Here is a 22,638-nt window from a genome sequence, read left to right as displayed (position 1 = left end):
ACGTTACATTAAATAAATGCCTGGCTTTTCTCAAGAGTCCACTGCACCGTTATTAAACTGCCTACCTGTGTTACGACGATAGATCTCCTCCAAACATTGGACCCCCCAGCAAGCCCAGGTTACCCATAAATGCAGAACATAAAGAGATTGCTTGTGCGGACAACCAGTGTAAGCAATGAAATCAGGCTGCACACGGTTGACTGGGTTTTTTTTTTGGCAGAGGGCAACTTGGAAAGATGAGCAGCCAGCAATGCAAGGACTTTGAAAACAACACAAATATATAGTAAAGCGTAATTAAACGATGAGCTCTATATGAATTAAAAAAATGACTCACCACAGTAACTAGAAAATGAGGAAGAAAATGACACTGAAACGCAAAGAATCTATGCGCTTTACCCACATTTAAGATCAAAGTACTGGGGTTGAAAATTGGTGAGAACATCAGGTATCAACCACTGTGAGGGTTGAATAACTCAGCGGAGGACAACAGCCCTGAAGGCAGAACCCCAGGGCTCAGAAGAAAAAACTGATGTACTGCATATCCCACAAAACTGCAAGAGTTGTACTCCTCAAGATCATATGAAATGAATTTTATTTTATCCAGTTTTGGCCTTCTTTCTTTCTGCAGTATTTACATTTTGTAATTATGATTATTCCCAGGCTTGACTTTATGTAATGAATGCAGCATGCATGTCCCTTCACTGTTCATCCATTAAAAACACATTTATGCCAATATCACTATTACTCTTAAAGAATACAGCTTGCCGATACGCCATATTTATGAACACTCCCTACTCATGTTTCACTCTAAAAGCCTTCAGTTTTATTGTAAAGCACTCACAACAGTCTTGAGCCTTGACACTGTAGGTCCTAGAGTGAGACAAATATTTTGTTTGGGTTTATTTTTCAAGTCTAATCCACAAGCCACCATTTAAAATACTCATATAAGTGAGAAACATTAGAGAAGACACACAGTAAACACAACAGTTTAGATGCAAGTCTTAATTCAGCTGTCTGCACATTATGAAATGCACATTGTGGTTGACACAAAACAACAACCACAGGCTCTCTCTCTCTCTCACACACACGAACACACACACACTCTCATACATATTCTAAGCTGCAACACACTCATACAGAAGGCTGTAGACTATAGTCGATTAATTATGCAAAAGCTTGTTGACAGAAACTAGAGAACCTAAATCTGCTTCTGCCTCACAGTCACAATCATGTCTCCTTGCCAATTTCCCACCAGGCCTTAGTGACAGGCCTGTGGATGGCGAGCGTGATAATAGATGGTTCTAATGGTCAAGCCCGGACCGCACATTAGGAACCTGGTCGATTCTCAGTATTGCACACAGGAAGTGCTGCCAGCAATCAATGCTAGGCTAATGTGCGAAAAGGAGTAAGTTGAATGTCAGTGTTGCCAATCAATAACTATTCATTTTCAGCAACCACATTTCCACAAATAGGACACTTAATATTGTGCGATTGGATAATTACCATGCCCAATTAAGGGTGTGTGACACTAAGCGATGGACGGTGGATGGAAAACATCTGCCACAAGGTGCTAATGGAGACACGCGCCAGACTCTGATCGACAGTTGGGAGATGGATCTTGATGTCTGCTAACTGTGGGACGCCAGCTAAACCTGCAGGAGTCAGATAATCCTCTCTCTACCTCCACGGCACCGGAGATAATGGATGTCCATCCTCTCAGATTCTGCTCTAACAGGAATATGCTGCTCCAAAGGGAAAAGGACACAACCACTTTACAACCACTGAATTCGTTGCTAATCCTACACACCTTTGACAGATTCCACCATCTTTTCTTCAGACAAATAATACATGTTGTCACCCTCAAACCATCAGACAAAACAGTCACTTTTAAAATGACAGAAATGATTTAGAATTTTCTCATATTTAGCATAATTGTTGCCTCTTTTGCTGAGCAAAGACTGAGCTGACTCAAACATATTTTGGGACCAAAGTGACAGAAGGTCAGTACAGATTATCTTGTAGAGAAAGGCAGTGACATCTCAATCTCACTCCTTCCAATCTAGCTGAATCCAGCTCAGTCACTGCTGATAATGTCAACATATTTAATTTTTATGATTACACACGCATGCACACACACACACACACACACACAAAGTCTAGTACTGTAGACCATCAAACATTCAAAACCGCATGCAGCCCACTCAAGCCCTGAGGTAGATCTGACTTTCTGACACTGGATGCAGTGAAGCTCTTGCACATCATGTTTTGCCAATAATCCTTATAAAAATGTGTTTATGTGGTAAAATGTGTTGCCGTGTGTGATTTGTAAAGCCTCTTTTGAAAATACAGAATCATCTTAATTTCACGACCTTTTTGCTCCTTTAATATTTTTAGCATTTCTCTTAAAATCTGTGCAGCATAATAATTAAACTGCCCATGTTTGGGCTGTGTGCACAAAGCCGTGTGACCAAAAGGAAAGTTCGGAAACAAAGTATGTAAGCCTGAGGAGGCCCATTATGATTATAATAAAGGGTAATTGCCATTATATTGTCATTTCAGTGATTTCATCCTTTGGGTAATCCAATTCCTGACTGTTTACTCTCAACTGAAATGTAATAACTGGATTAGATGCATGATGAGATAAGTGTGTCTGTGAGTGCAAGACAGGAAGCACTGTGATGCACACAACATAACATGAGGATGATAGTTAGATGACAGTCCTAGAAAATGGAAAATGCACATATTTCTCTCTATGGTGTAGCTGAAAATGGTGGGCTGTGTGACAGGACTGGTTTTCAATGTAAATTGTGGGTATTGTTATAAGTTTGTGTGATGAGCTTTGCTTTTTATTCCTAACCCTAACCACCATTTTTTTGTTATTTTTTTTATGTCAAATCTAGCCAAGCTCAAAAACACAAACTAACTGCCAGTGGAAACACAACAGCTCACGGTGTCGGGGGACTTGAACCTTGATGCGTGGTACCCCACCCCCCCACCCCCCCACCCCATTATTGTAAATGCAACATAATGTCATATGCTGGGCATATGTCCATTATCTCTAATAATAAAGTAGATCAGAACAGCAAAGGTGCAACTTTGTTAAGCATAAAATATATTATTATATGCTAATAGTATATAATAATCAAGAGCTAAACTCATCAACTGAACTGAAGCAAAACAACTGTGGCTTATCCCTGCACACTGTCCTAAAAGGGTTAATTCAGTGGTTTATTGATTTAACAGTAAAAACTGGCAGAAACATTTGCCAACTGAACATATCTTTGATTCTGAGCATTCCTCTCAAGGCTTTCTTAAGGTCTCAGGGTCTCTCTTACATAAGGCAATTCTTTCATTCAATAACTGTCAAATATGTCAAATGTAATGAACGCTCTTCAGCACTTCAGGATGCTATAGGGGACCTGCATAATAAAGGCAATGTCAATGCTGCTCTCTAAAGTATAATTCTAGAGGCAGTCCTAATGGAGAATCTAATTGCTTAAAAAGCCGGGTCATAACACCCACCCACAAAATTATCTTAGACTTTATTTCACTTTGCTAGAAAATGTTTCTGCATAGCAATGAAATCAATTTCAGCAAAACGTTGAGGTCAGCAGAGGCTTCACTTTGATTCCTCTGTTGGCATGCTGGACTTCAATTACAAAGAACAAATAAACAAATTATGTTTGCCAAAGGAAGCACTGTGCAACAATAAATATACCTCCTGACATCTAAAGATTCTGACAGCATATTTCTTTTATAACCCAGCCTAAGAATGTGTTTAGCTCTGTACAGTCACCTGTTATGTTTGATTTGACAATTTCCAGTGAGTAAATGTTCACCATTCTTTGGCAGCAAACCGGCTGCAGCCATTAAACAGCTTGCAAAAATGGACATTAACAGCTTTTTCACTAACAGCCAGAGCATTTGTTTATTACCATGCTTTTTTTCCTCCCCCCTCTTATGGGTTTGGCAGAGGTGGGAACATGTGTAGGCCAATTCAGCATGTTGGTAATTCAGGTCTTTAAGGGGAAAAAAAAGGATCTGCTGTTGCCAAAACGTGTTGACTCTAAGTTAATTGAAAAGAAATAAAGAAAACCTAGTGCAAAAGCCACGACCAAAAAAAAAAACCTCTGTGTGTGTGGTTGCCAACTGCCCCCAGTTCTGGCTGTGTGTGCCTTTTACAATGCAATCATTCATTTGAGGCATCAATGAAAATACGAATTTTTGGCCTGAGATGGGAAACATTTCCTCCTCCTCTAAGAGCATGCACAAAAGCCAGCTAAAACTGTTGCTTTATTAAGGACCAACTCTGCTGGGGTGCTCATCTCTGTGGTTAATATTTACTCATTGTGCTGTTTGCCTGGTGCAGGTGTCAATTAGTGAACTATAAGGGCTAAAACCTACAATTATTCTACATCAAAACCTCAACTGCACCCACATTTACAACCATATGGTTTCAGTTTTCAGCACAAACACACAACAGTATATGCATTAAAAAAGGTGAAAATAAATTTTGCTTTGTTATCGGCTGCAAGTACAGTAGTAGCACAGGTGACATATCATTTACAAATATCCACATCTCAGCTTATAAGTCTTATTTCAAGAAGAGTTACTCACAGCTTTAGATTCATGCTGTATTAAGCACCCAAAATATTAGAGGCTGGTTATTCTAAACAAAATCTTCTCAAAGCATGCACTGCTGGAAGATTATGTGAGTAACATGCAACCCAATCACACAGAAATAAATAACGCTGCAAGGACTGCATGTTTTCTAAATGGCTAAATGACTTCCACAGATGAAGATTGCTTCCCTAGGCGTTCATCAAAACTGACACTGAGTATGAAAAAGAAGAGCTGGCAACATGCACTGTTTTTTTTTTCCACACATGGTTTAAATGTTTCCCCATTAACACATTTAAATTAACCACTCAGTACCAATGGTGAAATGCACAGCCATTTGCTGAGACCAGTATGTGCAGCTTTTAACCCTAGATGCAGCTGTTTCTTTCCTGCTTGAATGTTAAGGTTTGTCTAAAGTCGGATGATATAATTACATTTAAAATGAAAATATAATCAAATGGATATTTTACCTTGGTCTGCCATATAGTGATTAGTTTAATTTTTACAGTAAGAAACCAGTTTGTTGAAGAATTAAAATGTAATAGAAACATGATATTCACACACACACACACAATATTATTGTAGAGGATATTTCTAGATAAGCCAGTATTTTTTTTTCATGCTCAACTCATGGTGATTTCTTGGGAAAACAATAAAGGCCAAGCTGACTAATGCTGACTAATTTTGCATCAAATTAAATGATTTGTCATGTTTTAATGTCCTGTGCTCCTCCTGGCAGAGCCAAAGCAGACTTCTGAGCAGTGTTTCTCAGACCATTGGAGCCACTGGCAGAATTTTGAACCAAATCAAATCTGAGCAAATACTCTCGAGACATTTATCTAAAACATTCTTTTTATTTTATTTTGGTATTTTCTAACAAAATGGGTAAGTAGCATTAACCTTTTCTTCAATATAATTTGGATGACTTCTTTTTCAACACTCACTGGACTCAAGCTGATATTTTGTCACATAATCTTGCGGGTGCAGCTCTTTGCTTTGTGCTGGTGGACCAAAAGTGTATGTGTTGTACAGAGTGTCCTGCCCATTAAATGACTGTGATTCCAGAGAAGTGAGAGCATTCAGTCTTTCAGGGCTGCACACAGTGTTGTGACATTCAATCACTCTGATGTGGAAAATGAGTAATTGTGGGTCTTGAGGAGGCAAACCCAGGAAAAAACCTGCAACTCCCACAGGGGGATCACAGATCACTGACACATATCTGCTCTCCGATATCTGACTGATATGATCGTGTGGTTGCAATACTGTTGACACGGGTACACTTTCTGTTGCTGATGGTTATCGCTGTCAAGCGTTCAGTCTTGCTCTCTGTCTCTGCAGCTCACAAAGAAGCATTTTGTTAATTCTAATGTTATTATTTGTCTTCACTTATGGTTGATTGTTAAGATAGGCATTTGCATGAAAATTGGAGCACACTTAAATGTGATGAAGTGGTCAGCACTATTTGATTAATCAAATTAGAAAAATGGAAGAACATTTAGTGATAAATGGAGCTGGTTCCCTTGTGAAATGTTTGTGAACCACTCCATCTAAACTTTAAAGCCACTAAATTGAAAAGCATGAAGTGAAGTTAGAAGCACTTTGGTAGGTGAAAATATCTTGTCAGTAAGTAAGGTCAAAGGAAATTGGCATGACTTGGCTAACAGGAAGGCCACAGATAAATGAATAAAAGAGGTATGGGAGAGCATTCAGTGTCACATCTTGTTGAACCTTGAAAATGTGTGGGTAACAGCACCAAAGGGGCCTTCAAAGTCCCAAAGCTGTCTGCTATTAAAAAAGAAACGAGGCTGCAGAGGGCACATGGTCACTGCCCCGGGAATAGAGAACGGTAACAAACGTTTGCTATATATTAAAAACTTGGATTTCTGTTACAAAATATTTTATGAGAATCTTTAATAAATGTTACAGAAATTAAGTCTAGGTTAAAGCACCAAAACAAGTGATGGTGCTGTAATTCTGTTTGCTGCGTTTCTTGGCACACATCGGGCCACTAAATGCCAACTGAGCATCATTTAAATGCTGCACCATTCTTAGCTGCTGACCAGGAGCATCACTCCATGGCTGCAGCCTACCCTCTCTCTTTTCAAAAGGACACTTCCAGCAGGATAATGGACTATGTTACAAAGCCTCCATTATCACTGGAAGCATCCAGGAAATGACAGTGACTTCCCTCTACTCTGCAGGAACTCAGAGCAACTTCAAGCTGCAACAGGAGATCCGCACTTTGAATGTATGAAGAGAATCGGCAGAACATTATTAAGACAATTCTCTGAGCATTAAATACAGTTTTGTTAAATGTCCTGCATTAAAAACACACACTGAAAGAGTATTGGTAATGTCACAAGACCTGCAAAAGTGATTGAACTTCATTACATATAGAGCAACAACAGTGAAAAGCAGCCATGTTTTAGGTGGTTAGAAAGGCTGATGTTCAGGTGGTTATGCTTTTCTTGCACTCATGTAAAGCAGAGCAGCTTATTTGAGATCTAACTTTTGATTTTTATCTGCAGTACCTTGTATATTTACAGGTATCGCTGTAGCCTGGGATTATCCCACTTGCTTTTTTGTCCAAAATGATGTGTAAAAGAGAATTAGCTGTGCCATCCTCTGATGTGGGCTTGCTTTGACATCAGCTGGATTCAGATGATGAGCTGGGAATTTGCCTGAACTAACAATAAGCTCTATTTTTTTGAAGATCCAACTAAAAATCAAGTAAAAATAAAAATAAAAAAAGACCCATCACAACATGAATGTGTATTCAAAACTCAAATTATTAAATGAAAAGAAACATTTGTGCTTTTGAGAAGTATGACTGTGTTGCTGATGTGCAGCATTTGCTTTAAAGAGTTTTATAAAGCATCCTGAATGCTACTAAAACACGTTTTTATTCCATTGCACTGGTGCAGACCCACAACAAGGCAGGTTATTTGATCTGTATACATCCACATTTATAATAACAGTGTAAATGCTGCTTCACAATTAAACCCCAACATATAACATCAAATCTGTTCCACTCTTCTGTGACCATGACAAACATAAGGCTGCTGCACTGATGTTGTCTTCCTAGATATCAGCCTTTTCCATTATTTCTTATCCATTATCACTGAAGGTCAACACAGAACATCAGTCTGAGTAGATTCAGACACCTTGTTCTTGTTGGGCGACTCAAATTTTCACCGGTTCACCTGTCGTGTTTCTCTGAAGTGTGTATGTAAGTGTGTGTGTCCATGCATGTCTGTGTATAGATGTGGCTGTGGGTGTGCATACTATTGAAAAAGAAGGTGAGCTGAGGGTTTTTGCAGCAGACAGTGTTTTTTTCTGCCTAGAAAGGCAGGCGGAGGGAGTATAGCGCGTGGGCCTGCCAGGGCTGCTGATGCAAATCTAAGGATGACCTTGGAAGGTCCAAGGATGAAGGCTGAGTGAAATTTTAAAAGGACAGAGACAGGAAGGAGACATAACCTGTCTGTCATTAAGCTGGATCCATACTCCGCGAGACAAAGAACTTTTTCCCTCGTGCAGACGTTACGCCCACAAAATGACGTCATTTTTTGTCTCTGACCGCCCGCTGTTCCGCACTCTTGTGCACAGGGTCCGGGCCGAACTTTGTCTTTCAAGGCTGTGCGGCAACCATGCTGTGATTGGTCAGAATTTATTGTGGGCGTGATGAAAGTGGAGAAGCGCAAGAGCCTCTCCAGGTATATAGGTAGGTGTATAAACAGCACTGATTCAACAGATTTAATTAATTCAACAATGGATGTTTTGAGGAGCAGCTTGCTGAGGCAAAAACTCCTGGAAGGAGATAGCAACGATACTTTGCACAGAAGAGAGTGTGTCGCAAAAAGTGGCGCTACCTGCGTGACAGATTTGCAAAGGCAAAACGCCGTGTGCAAAATAGTAAAAGTGGTGATCCCGGTGGCAAGAAATTCCCTGTAGTATACACGGCGTGCGCTGCAGTGGGCGGGCCATATGAGGAGTTCTGCACACACACGTCTCGCGGAGTATGGTACGTCAGTGCGGAAAAGACCTTTTTTTTTAATCTCGTACCACCCGTGGAGCGCGTTCTCTGCTCTTTGTCTCGCGGAGTATGGAACAGCCTTAAGTCACCATACTGACAAGTGGGTCATGCAAAATCTACTTTTATATCCCCATAAGCTGCAATACATTATGTGGTCAAAAAAAAGACTACAACTGTATTTAATTGCAGGGGAAGGATTACATTTCTGAGTTTTTGGCACCTGAGAAATGATTCATGTTGTAGAAGAAGTCATTTCTAAAGACTCTTAAATATGGAATGGGGCTCGGTGGTAGTCATTACTGTGGCTGCACTACAAATGCTCTTTTAAGCTACATTTTGACTCAGTGAAAGGGACCAGTGATTGATCAGTGAGTGTGAAAATTTTGGATAGACATCAGTGGTCTCCCCTGATGGTGAAATCCATGACTTTTGACCACTCTTTCAATGTTAAGGATAAAACTGGAGGATCTGTTATCTTTTGCAAGGGTTTGGTGGGCACATGATACATGGCTTATATGTGGTGGAGGACCTCGGTGGGTGGGTCTGTGACAAACTCACCAACAATAACAATACCTAATTGTCCTTTATGCTTACCTATGTTGGTCTGACTGGCTGTGTGTGCTGAGTCTAACGGCTGGCTAACGCCTGAGACTACAGGGAGGGTTGACGTCCCATTGTTCTTGCTTGGCACATGTGACTTCAGAGCATTCCTCACTGCACTGGACTGCGTATATGACATTACTGTGTTTTTTTCCTGGGAGGTTTGTCCTTTTGGTGAACCAGTTTATGTCTTAGTGTTGTCATGGTTTTAAAATGGACCAGGATGTCATGGTTATTAAAAATCCTGCAAAGTTTCTCTGATGCTCCTGACACGTATGGGATGACAATATTCTTTCTCAGCTGGTTGTTGTCCTTTGTTTGTTGTTTTTGTGGCTTTGGTGAGTGCCCAAGTTTGCAGGGCCATCCTTAAGTGTTGTTATTTCGATAAGGTTCATTTGGTCTTCACCTATTTATGAACTATGATAGAATTCTTTTTAGTCAGACCAGTGTTTCTTGTGTTTTACCTTGACTTGACATGTTTCGACTACTTCCTGCAGTCTTCCTCAGAAGTCACATGATGTTACATGACGTGTCTGCCAGCTGATCTTATGCAGGTTGTGGCGCCATTCTCCCACTACTCCAGGTAGTGGGGGAACAGCGCCACCTGTAGTCCGGCTTCCTCAGCGCTGTGTCCCAGGTGTGGGACAGCAGTCTGGTCTCCTCAGGACAGTGTTCCAGGTGTGGGACAGTGTAAAAGTTCCCTCATCCCGGTTCATTGTCCTATTGGCCCGCTTCCTTATTTCGATGGCTTCCTTAATCCACCGTTTGAATTTGTTGTCCTCGTTTCCGATCACTTTTGCCCCATCCCAGTCCATAATGTGCCTTTCTCTTTTGCAATGATCCGAGATTCCCACACCTGGGACACAGCGCTGAGGAAGCCGGACTACAGGTGGCGCTGTTCCCCCACTACCTGGAGTAGTGGGAGAATGGCGCCACAACCTGCATAAGATCAGCTGGCAGACACGTCACGTAACATCATGTGACTTCTGAGGAAGACTGCAGGAAGTAGTCGAAACATGTCAAGTCAAGGTAAAACACAAGAAACACTGGTCTGACTAAAAAGAATTCTATCATAGTTCTTAAGTGTTGTTGCTTCTTCTTTCCCTCTGAGCTGGTAGGTAGAGTTTGCGCTCTGTGTTGCAGGGTTCTGATGACTCCCTGCCTATGTTGGTGGTGGTGGGAATCAAACGGCAGGTACTGGTCTGTGTGTGTAGGTTTCCTGTACACCTCCACATTGAGGCTCCTGTCTTCCTCAATGTGTGGACTATGCAGTCCAAGAAGGCCAGATTGTAGTCCCTGGTGTCCTTCTGAGTGAACTTGATGTTGTTGTCCTCTGCGTTGATGTGTTCTGTGAACCGTTCCACTTCATGGGTCTTGATTTTGACCCAGGTGTCATCCACTTATCTAAACCAGTGGGTGGGGGAGGTTCCAGGAAAGGAACTCAGGGCTCTTCTCTCCACTTCCTCCATGTAGAGGTTAGCCGCAATTGGCGACACAGGTGATCCCATCGCACAGCCGTGCTTCTGTCTGTAAAAGTTCCTATTATGCTGGAAATAAGTTGTGGTCAGGCAGAGGTCCAGCAGGTCACAGATGTGGTCTGGCGTGAGGTTGGGTCTGTCCCTGAGAGTGTTGTCTTGTCTGGGGATGCAGGTGAACAAGTAGCTGGCATCAAATATCTTTGCTCTCTGCTTATTTCCAACAATATTGTGCCTTTAACCATCTCAACATGCTCCACATGTTTAAAGAAGACCATTCACAACCTAGCTTAACAACCGTAACCACACACAACATTGGTCTTAAATGCCAACCTCAGGTGTGTTATTTATTTACCCGCACATTTTAAGCAAAAGTAAGCCTCTACAAAAGGCAGCCAGGACACATCCAGCTTAGTAAACAAAACATTTAATATGGAAATGTGGTTGGACTTCAATTACCTGACACTGAAGGTTTTCTCTTTATTGAGGCTAACCACTCTGTCACACCTCAAACCACTGTGCACCACTAACAAGATTAGTCTGTCGGCTGAAGAGGGGGGCTTCGCTAATAGCAACCTTCTTTCAAACTACCATTAAGGAAGGAAAATGTGTAAGTAACAAGGCATTACTGGGATGATAGTAATAACACAGATAAACCACTTAAAGTCAATTTATTTCAAAGTACTGCTTGGCCAAAATAACCCTATACCCTACTACCAGCAGTGGATGTTGGGTTGTTTGTTTAGTTTAAAACAAATGCAAAAACCTGTTGAAAATATAGGAAAAAACAAACATGGCCATTAGAGAATTTGGTGAGAAATAATTAAAATAACAATGATAGCAACCATTTCAACTCTGGGTTTATTTATGTGGAAAATCTATTAGAGCATTTAGGCTCACAGCAGAGAAATTGCAGCTAGTCAGTCACTCAGACAAATAGATGAACAGAGAGAGGGAAGAAGGTCAGAGTTTACCGCCGCGCCATCGGAGAATGAGTTGTCTAAGTGAAATGTTCAGCATCTGTGCTTATTGACAAAGCAGACTTTTGGTAGATGGGCTGTGTGTCTGACATCAAGCCGATTATTAAAACAATTCACACAATGATGTGTGCTTGCCCTTTTCATGGTTCATTAACACAATGAGATGTCCTTCTACATTCAAGCCGCAGCTCATTAAACTAGCCATTAAATCATGCAAAGTGAGAAGAAATTATTGAAAAACAGGAATGTGCTATTGAAGATAATGACAACTCACCGTGGTTAAAAAGCTTTGCTTAAAAAACACACACACACACACAAACACCTGGAAGGGAAATGATAAAGAAAAATGCAAGGTTTCTATTATCTTACAATAAAAATGTCATTATGTTTACTGTGGCAAATCAAAAAGCAATTGCATTTTATTTTCATCTGAGCATGTCTGAGTTGAAGCGGGCAATGACGTTCAAAGCATATTCACAAGGTGTGTATTTCATCTTCAACAGAATCCAATCTGAGCTGTGACCATATGTTAATTCACGGCAGATATTAATCTGTATGCTTTCATCTGGCTGCTTTGACGCTTACTGATGTGAAGCGGACATTTTTTTTTTCTATCCGTAAACAAGCAGCAACATTTTTTTTCCTATGTACTTGAGAATGATAAAAAAAAGGAAAAAAAAGGAAAAAGGCCTTTAGAATATGAAGGCGGTCCTGTCTTACTGTATGTAAATGAAATTCTATCTATGTATAGGTACTACAGTACAACTTTAACCTTATCAATATTATTTGTTAAAAACATATAACGGCTCTATGGCCTTATGTGAGAATTTACCTTGAGTAAAAAGACATAAATACATAGAGCTGTGAACTTTGGTCTCCCCTTTCAAAGTAAAACCGTCCATGAGAATAAGACAGCAGGAAGATATATGGTCAATATTTGCAGTCCTCTAACGCAGTGTTAATTTTGGCAGCAATTTTTGATTTAGTTTTTATTTTAGTCTTGTGACTAAAATGTCATTTGATTTTAGTCGCATTTTAGTCATCAACATTTTTTTAACTTTTAGTCTAGTTTTAGTCGACTAAATATCAAAGAATTTTAGTCGACTAAATCTGCCGTGGATATAGTCGACTAAAATTCTATGATATATATTTTTTCATGAAATAATTAAGGTTTGATTGTGCAATAAAACAGGCACAGCTTTAACTTGTGTAATTTGAAACAAACACCTCTTTATTTTATTGCTATGATCTTTTCACAAAAGCACCAGTGAACAGTGAGCTGCTCTCCCTGAATACACTGTTCAGTCATGACCTTCCTCATGAATACTCCATAACTACAGCAAAACACTTCAGTGACAACTCAGAAACAGGTCGCATGCTGTAAAACCATCAGCAGCGGGGTCTTCATTTATAGATTTTGTCACGTGTATCTTTGAGCGGAAGTTAAGATGACTCGTCTGCAAACGTCGCTTCAGGTTTGTTGTGTTTTTACCGCCGATAGTCGCTCCACGCGGTTTGCAAACCGTCTTGTTTGTCTTGACATCAAACGTGTCCGTGTGTCTGTTCTTCTCCTGTGTTGTATTACCATGCATGAGTACGCCTTCTTCCAGCATCACTGGGTAACGTCCTTACACAGAGAGACCACTTCTGATTGGCTCTCTGCCGCCGTCTCCTGATTCGTCCCTCCCTTCCACAAACAAAATTTGCTCTGATTGGATCTCGTCTCCATCAATAATTTCGTCTTGTTTTTATTCGTTGACGAAAGTGTCAATACATTTCGTCTTCGTTTTTGGCACCGTGCGTTAGTTTTTATTTAGTTATCGTCTCATTTTTATCAGCAAAAAAAGGTCGTTAACGAAAACTATGACGAAAATGATTCGTCAACAAAATTAACACTGCTCTAACGAAAGCACTATGTATCTGCAAAATGTGTGACATTATGCACTGCAGTGTTCTTTAGGCACTTAATTGAAATATCGAAACAGCATCAGGGGAGGTCACAGAATATGGACTCAGACCTAAACATACCCATGTGTTTTATGAGGTGGAATGTAATTATTGACTTAATTATTGACCGACTGTGGCATTTATTTGTATTTGTATAAGTATATGTTGGAATAAAGGTAACCCACCTTAGACCTAACCACTGTGGTTAGTCCATACCTTCATTAAAGAGATGTGTCACAGACAAATGTGACAAATAACTGTGACAAATGGACACACAGATATCTGCACAAACATCTTTAGTTTGATAACAACTATTTTGATAAGTCACACACATCTATCACTTCCCATAGTTGAAAGGAGGCTGTGATGGAGGAAGGTGCATGATTATCCATATGAGTTAGATAAGCCCACAGCAAACGGGGGAGGCATTCATGATGAGTCACAAGAGACTGATTACATAAACTAATCCCACAGTGAAGCTAAAACCTCCAACAATCTGTGGATGAGTGGGAGGCACTGGGGTTAATATGTTGTTTGAGATAGTTCAGTAATCTAGGGCATGTCAAGGTAACCTAAATTCAACTGAGAAAGCATGCATTAACGTAAAGTATCTAATAGGACATCAACATAAAAACAACAACAGGTCACAGAAACACACACAAAGCTCACAGCGAGGCCCCGACACAGGTTTGAGGAACAGACTAAGCCTAATATTAAAAGGAAGGTGCCATTAATTATTCTGTTACAGTTGCCAATTGAGTATATTAGCTGACTTTTGTCATCACCAAAAAAATCAAATCTTTGTTTGTGTTAAAATTCACCACAGAGATTCAGGTCTTATTGCAGACAGCTTTGGATTCAGAGTCTTCCACCACTGGTTAAACAGAAAAGCTACGCAGAACAGCCACTGGTGTTATGAGAAAGTGTGTGTGTGTGTCAATAACTGTGAGGTCTTGAATTTAATATTTTTCCTCAGGTTGAATATAAGAGCTTTATTTCTGCCACCAGAGTTTAGTAAATAGTAAACTGACCAGCTGTGATATAAAAATGAAACTGATTATTAAAACCTAATTTCATAATATTACTGCAGTGTCTATCATTGTGGAGTTATATCACATTCAGTTTTTTTTCTACAAACATTGCTCAGACTCAGCTGCATCAATGCTGCGTTAATAAGCAATTTGCTTCTATAGAGAGACAGTCAAATTTAATTGAATAAATATTAAACCATTTATTTTGCAGATCTAAGTCTGTTTCAGGATATTTCTCGGTGTGCTTTGTTGGGTCCAGTTACTTTTTTAAAGAGTTATTAAGTACAGCACCTACATGATAAATTGGCAGTTTCTAAATGGAAAAATGACAGCAATCTTTTTTCACCTTAACTTCGAAAAATGTAATTAAAATACTGTCAATGAGACAGATCAACTGCTAAAAAAAATGCTGAATTGAGAATATATATACGGTACTGCTGATCAAATCATTTGCTGCATAAGCCCCCTCCCAAATGGCAGATGGTGTCTTTTTCTGGCAATCTCTGGCAGCCACCTCATCTGTCTGCTGATGACAGGAGCCATTTTACTAATGTACTCATGAATGCTTCGTGTGTCATATAGCGTCCTTGACGCTAACCTCAACTGTCTCCAGCTGCAGGGAGGGTGATGAGTGGATTCATCTGTACAGTATGAGGATTTTCTCTTTGTAAATCTATACACAGTCCTCAGTATAAACAATTTGAAGCCGAGGTATATGACGTTGATACTTATGTCCCTTGAAGGTTCTTTTCTTGACTTGCGTTGCTTGACACTCCCAGGTACATGTATCCAGTCTCTTATGTGTCCTGTTGATACTTCGACCCCTTCAGCTCTGGTTATTCTCCCTCCACTTGCGTCCACCCAGCCACATGTTTCCACTCCAAATGGCTTCCAAGTGTCATTTCCACAGATCCTCTTGTCATTCAAGCTTGATGGCAGGCATGCAGACAAAGTGATGAAGTGTGTGTGTATCCACTCTGCACAATGCTCTCACAGAGATGATTAAAGCCTATTCCAACCAGCACTGGGAACGCCACATTGAGGTGAGTGTGGAGCAGCAAACGATGCACTGTGATCATCGACACTCGATCCGCCATTCCTCTGAGCTTCTAATAAAGTCTGTTGCGTTGTTGACCTCGCACGCTGCAAGATGTTTCACAGATCCACAAGGGCTGGCTTCTGGTTCATTCAGAGCACAACTGAGCAACATGGTTAAAAAAAACAATATCATGCATTAACCCTTTGCATTAGGCCCCATTGCAGTGCATTGGCACACTAATTACAACTTTTGGTGGATGTACTTTGCCGTGCCGTCTATTTACTTGGATTCATATAGAAAAAAGCTTTCAGTAATTTACCTCTTACTGTCAGTATAATATTACAATTAAACAGGACCACATGTTGCCTTGCTTCAAGCAAAAACTCCATGCTATTTAGCTGAAAGGTAAATATTGTCTATTTATAGTTAGAATTTCATTAGCAGCTGTGCACAACATGCTGGTTTGCATTCAAGAAAACTGAATAAATACCAAGTTTTAAAAATGAGCTCAGTCTCATCTCATAATAACCAAACAAAGCTACTTAAATATTGACATCTCACAAATAATCCAATTGTGCTGAATACACTGATTGATCCCTGCACATCTGTTTTTTTATTTTTAACAGTGGACTGTTGCTATGGATACAGTGATAAAAGTATTTTTCATTTTTAATTTCTTATGTTAGTTGCTGTGTTATAAGAAGCATAAATCACAAATGTATTACACTGTATGACATTCACAGGGGTCTATGAACTTTCATATAAATTAATTACACTATATTCTCATTACAAGTCTTTTACTTGTATTTCCACAGTGCAGTGTTGTGTGATCTGAGTACTTCTGCCACCACTTCTTCAGACCGTGTTCAGGGTCATCTGTTTCAGCTAACAGTCGTACAGTGACAGCTTTGTCTTCAGTCGCTGCTGCTTCGGGCCTCTGGTGTTGTTCCAATCCCCTGCTGAGCTTCGCTCTTGTACGTGACACATGCGTCCCTTCAGCTTCAAGGCTCCGGCGCCTGACAGGAGTTTCCATGTTGGACAGTAGTTGGTCTCTTGTCAAGATCTTTCATGATCAGCGCTCTCCTCCCTTGTGTTACGCAGTCAGCCTGGGAGTCTGGCTCATTTATGATGCATCACTTTAATACGGCGCTGCTTAAATTTTGCTGCTTCAATGGTGAAAGGTTCACAATGGTTATGCCAGTGTGGCTTTTGATCCGCTTGGATCTTAATATTTGTGTTATTCTTTCTCCAACACATTTATTTATGGAGGCCTACAGACCAAGCCCTAAATTTAAACCTTGTTGTATGACAGCTCCTTGACACCTGTCACAGTCAACACAATCTGACCAACAACCTCCTGATTTACAGCAAGGTCAGCGCAGAATAAAGTTCCATGAATACCAAGCACACGATGGGATAAGGTAGTGATAATGTAGACACTATATTTCATGGTTAAACTGTCACAAACTAAAGGCATCTGCACTGTGAATTCCTGAGACTTGAGAGCTTGACTGATCACTTCTGTTATTAGTTCAGTAGGTTAATTTAATAGAGTCATAATGAGGCAACCTAGGAGTCCACACAGTGAAGCTCAATGGTCAAAAGCTTATGAGACACAGAGCTGTAAACGATTTTGATCTCATTATTACTGGTGCAGAGGAGGGCAGCAGCCACAGCAGGTGACCTAATTTGATCTCACATTGTAATGAGGATAAAGATCTTCCTAATAGGCACGGCCTATTACAGTTACTACAGGGCCCAGTAGGAAAAATCTGAGCTGCTCCATGTGATCGCCCCATTAGTGTGTTCGACAAAGTTTCTGCATGCAATTCCCCATCACTCAGATCTCTCACTTAGAACTGGAAGATATTCAACACTGTCAATTACAATGGAAATGTGTTGTGCTCATGATCCTCTAACACCCAACATTGGAAGAGTTCTACATACATACACAACACTACATTGAACATTAGTTATTAAGACTCATGCTAAAAGAGCCTCTCCTCTTCCTCACATTGTGCTTACTGGCAAGAAATTGATTTGTGTCTCTCCTGCTGCCACTGTGTCTGACGGATGTCTTTTTGCCATGTGGTGCACACAGTCACAGTCTCCGCAGCTAGCCTATGCTGGGCCAGATAAGAGGCCTCAGGCTGCCTGTTAGGGGTTGAGATATGAAAAAGCTTTCTGATATTTTACACTGCAGGCATTGTTGACAGGTCGCAGGACTCTAAGATTAGTATTGAATAACCTAAAGTTGAAGAAAAGTTTGAACATCTTGTAACAAGCTACTAACTAGTATAGATATGACCTTTTGTTAGCTCTGCTACTGGCATAGCCACAGGGAGGGCAGTGGAGTTTTCCCTTATCCAGTGAAATATAAACATTACAGGGGTCTCTAAGGGCCAAGTGACCACAGGATTTACAAATCATCAAGTGTTCAGTAATGTTAGCAGAAAGCTCATATATTCTACCCTTCCAATGACACTAAGATAAGATCAACAGACATTCAGCTGAGTAGAAGGGAAAAAGCAAAAGTAAATGAGCTAATAACAACCCTATAATGACGTCAAGCTCTGTTCACCAAACCAAGACCAAAAATCAGCAGCAGGGTTCATGGTGGCGTCCAATGAAGCACAAAAAATGGACCATAAAGAGAAGACAAAAACATTTTTGGCAAGTGCTGAGTGTCTGCCCTTTCTGCAGATGCAGTTGAGCGGGACATTGCCAGGTGCAAACGGTTTTCAATTCAGCGTTATGAGTCAGTATAGCCACCCACCCGGCAGTATCAGTAGTCATTCAGTGAGTGTGGAAAAGTGAAGGTAAAAATCTCAGCAGGATTCACAATATTTTGGGAACCTGGCAGACCCAGAAAACTTCAAAAATTGTCTGTCATTATTTGGGTCTGCAAACCTGTGAAGCGTATTTTTATGGCATGAACATAGTAGGTCATGTGTGTTATGATGATAAAATAGATCATGGAAATGGTGCATTTTGGGTCAGAGAGAGGTACCAAATAGCTAAAAAAATAAACAAATGTACAAATGTACAGTTTAGTCAATTTAGCTCTCATTAAACCAAAAGGAAAATAAGGTTGGACAGTCCTGATCTTAATTCTAATTCATGTAATTGTGCCTGAAGAGCATGGCATATTTTAAGTTTTAAAGAAACGGGTGGAAAGGGTTAATAATGTAAAATGATGGTTAGATGTAGCGACAGAGATGGGAGTGGAGGTTCTTCATAAAATGACACGCCAAATCCACATCATGACCTCGATACCTGCAATTGTGATCATGTAAAACTTCACACCTGCCAAACAGCCCAGCTGCACAGGGCTGCTCGAGGATGGCTGTATTCCTGTTTGTTCTCCCATCACTGTGTAGTGATTAATAGCCAAATGGCTAAAATGGCAAAGTGAGATTTATTATATTGAAAGCTGAGCTATGCAAGGTTTTTTTTATACGACTAAAGCAGGTGTATAATTATCTCATCAGGCTCAATCATAAAGAGGAGCTGCTGCAGTGATTAGTCTCACCCCGATTGCTCGAGACTCTTCACCTTTATTTACAGAAATGTAGCTCCAGATATCAAAGTTACATTTACTCCCCCTGCTGTTATTTGGGAGAGTAAAGGTGTCTAATTACACAGACATCTGAATTTGTATGATACAAACATAAAAGGAGCTTTACACTAATACAAAGCACACACACAGCCACAGACAGGGAATACATTATAACCCCTGTTAATGAGTATTCCAATTATGTATATTATAATTAGTAATTATGATGCTTTACATGCTCTGTAACCGGCTGCAACACACAACACTGTGATCTTACAATATTTTTTGACATTGAGGTGCTCGTCAGTGTTAAATGTTCAGTTGATTTAATTAAGGAGAGAAACACAGATGTGTGTGTGTTGTTGTTGTTGAACCAACTGCCAGGTGTATACCAGATGAAACAACAAAGCCTAATGTGGGAAGAAAACACATCCTGGATCCAAACTTTGTTATGAGTTCTCCGAGTCGGTGTTATGCAACGAGCTATGAGAAGCGACTGCATGCGGCTCTGTGTTGAACAGGTTGAAGTGAATCAATCTTTTGTTTTCACTGTGTGGTTCCGATAATTCTGTGCTCACACACAAAAACAGATTAGCGATTGTTTTTTCATAACACCACACAGGGGGTGGGGTTACACGTAAAGTAAACAGTACTTTACTTCAATAGCTAAATATTCAAAAATCCCAGAGATTTCTGAAAGGACTCACAGCTCACATAACATTTTCACACCACAGTAATTCTGCATAATGAGGATAATCCCTTAAATCAGGCTTGCATTGTCAGTATTGAGCCGATCCCATTTGATTTCCTTATCGCGCTCATCTATCTCCAGCATGTTCTGCTGATAAATATCAAAGACACAAAGGAGAAAGAAGAAATCGAATTAAATTATACATGGTCTTTAAGCTCTCTATCACTGTACTTGTTTTGCTTTGATTGACTGGCACCACTTGCCATGAAATGGCAGCTGAAAACAGGCGTATTACACAGCTTGACTAAACACAAATATACGCACAAATAACACTACACAAATATGCTCGCACATATGTTTCACTCAGCTTTGTGACATGCATGCAGTTAGAAACCATTACCCCGATCCGTTTCATTTCACCTGCATATAACTTTTACCTGCTCCTGTATCAATGTCTTATCATTTGTTTCTGGTTATTGAGTTCAACATTGTATTGATGTCTCTGCCTCCTTCTGTTTTGAAGTGAAAGATAAGCCGCTTTGCAGAACCGTCTCCCTAGCAGAAACAAAATAAGTGAATTGAGAACAACGCTAATGTGCTAGCTCCACAGCATTTGGCAACAAGTCAGTAGACATCAAATCAATTTGCACAACTTATTTTTCCAAGTGAACCGAGAGCACTGCAGGCTGGTGAATTCAGCGTAAGATGACACGTTTTACTTAAACTGTTCCTTGGAGTGGATATAATTAGTACTTTAATTATTTTTAAATGACAGCAGGAAAATTGGAAAAGTATTTTTTTCCCTGAATCTACAGTTAACTACAGTACTACACTACTTTTAGACAGAAAAGGCTTGGATAAAAAAACCAATGACGCAGACTACACATCCACAGACTACACATCCACAGACTACCTCCTTGCATTAGGTTTTTGTTACTATACTGATCAATGATCAGGTGACACTTTAGGTGACATCAGCCAATACATCAATTTGGCCTCTAAATGCATGAAATAACATGCAAATAGCCTAAAATGCAAATTAATGTATGCGACACAATAATTGTTGCTTGATGTCCAAAGTCACTACACCTATTAAAATTGTTAAAAGTAATGTGTCATTGATACACCATGGCATGATATTATGTAGAATAAGACTGTTTCACTTGACCCATTGTTGGCAGGGGATTAGATGAGCCAAGTTATTAAAAACCTTTTGTGGTTATACCTGCAAATCCTGCAGGGACTGACCAGAGGTCAGCCTCAGGAGGGGAAACTTCAGTGTTTGCGTGAGGGTCAGGCAGCAGGGGACAGATGCTCGACAGAGGTCAGAACAGACAGTGGGTCATAAATATGGGAGACAGGCTGATGTGGCCTATGACAAGGAAAGGGCGGCTCTACTGTAATGGGTGATAAATGTCAGTGCCTCCCTACAGCCTCAGATGAGCGATTGTTAAGCAGCTTCCCTGAGCCTGAGCTGCTGAAGCCTCAAGTCAGACTGACAAGCAGGAGAGGAAACATTTACACGGATAGAATGGCTTGTTTGGATGACCCCCCCTTCCCCGCTGTCGCCATAGGCAAAATGAGAGAGGTGATTAATCAGGTTGTTAGCATGTTTGATGGAGAGTAGAGGAGAGAGGAGAGGAGGAACAGTGTGCTGAGTAAAGAGTGTGGAAGGTAACAAAATGAAGAGGAGAGCTCGGCTGCTGTGATTCATCAGAGGTTACTGATCCACTGAGGAGCAATAATTTTTAAAGTAACAGGCCTTGATTGCAATAATGTCCCCATAGCAACTATTATCTTTAATGACTATTATTATTGCTGTCATAAAATGGAGACAGGTGCAAGTCTTATTTAAAATATATCATTATGCCACTACTCTCTTCAATGTCTTCAATACAGGTTTTTCTCTTTAAATGCAGCAACAAGGTAGGTGATGGAGATAAAAATCACAATTAAACATTTGATCTAAATATCAAGCTACACTTAATAGCAGCTAGAAGCTAATACAGATCCAGTGTAGATATACTGGGTCTGTAGTACTAGAAGATAGTACTAGAAGCTGGCTATAAATAATGCAATAATATATGCCCAAACATACATATGTTCAAAATCTCCCATTCTCACTCACATTGTCATTTGGCTGACTAATCAACAGAATCACAAAAAATGAGACTTACATTTGGAGACTCTGGAAACTTTCCTCCGGACCTCACCGCCTCCTGAACCACTGCAGCCGTCCTCGTCATCACAGTCCCCGCTGTAACGCCCCTCTGCATCTCCACTTCCTGTTTCTATCTGGTCCAGCGAGCCCAGTTTAGGGATGGACTTCCCCTGCAACAGCTGGGACACAAAAATTATACATCAATCGGAGTTTGTGCCCACACTGCAAGAAGCATTTTGTGTGTATCATATTCCCATTCAATATTCACAGCAGGATACAGAGAACAAGGTCCTCTTATGGCAAGGGCATAGAATACGGTATGTTTGCAGAAAATGAAGAGGAAAATAAAAGATGACAAAAAGCAAGAGAGCTGCTCATTATGTTGCCAATCAGCCATAAAAATGATGAATCTACACAATGTCTGCACTTATGTTCTCTAAATAAAGCTAGTTGTAGTGCAGTCATTGTGAAGATTTATCATTTCTGTGACTAAAGCTACACACTG

The 22,638-nt window shown here is 40.3% G+C and overlaps 1 protein-coding gene and 1 pseudogene across 1 annotated transcript in view; both read right to left on the bottom strand.

The window, feature by feature from the left end:
- Nucleotides 1–16,758, bottom strand: part of LOC114433608 (glypican-5-like) — a 103,986-nt pseudogene extending 87,228 nt beyond the window's left edge.
- A 3,283-nt stretch (nt 16,759–20,041) lies between these two features.
- The window catches only part of LOC114433607 (glypican-5-like), a 63,785-nt gene continuing 61,188 nt past the window's right edge, over nt 20,042–22,638 (bottom strand). The window contains exons 8-10 of the mRNA XM_028402251.1: nt 22,150–22,312; nt 21,198–21,286; nt 20,042–20,122 (exon numbers count right to left, since the gene is read on the bottom strand). Coding sequence (XP_028258052.1) covers nt 20,042–20,122; nt 21,198–21,286; nt 22,150–22,312 — 333 coding nt within the window. The remainder of the gene's footprint in view (nt 20,123–21,197; nt 21,287–22,149; nt 22,313–22,638) is intronic.

The sequence above is a fragment of the Parambassis ranga genome, chromosome 3 (genome assembly GCF_900634625.1).
Source record: "Parambassis ranga chromosome 3, fParRan2.1, whole genome shotgun sequence".
NCBI classification, from domain to species: domain Eukaryota; kingdom Metazoa; phylum Chordata; class Actinopteri; family Ambassidae; genus Parambassis; species Parambassis ranga.
The sequence above is the reverse complement of the archived record's forward strand: the minus strand, read 5'-3'. Positions and strand labels throughout refer to the sequence as shown.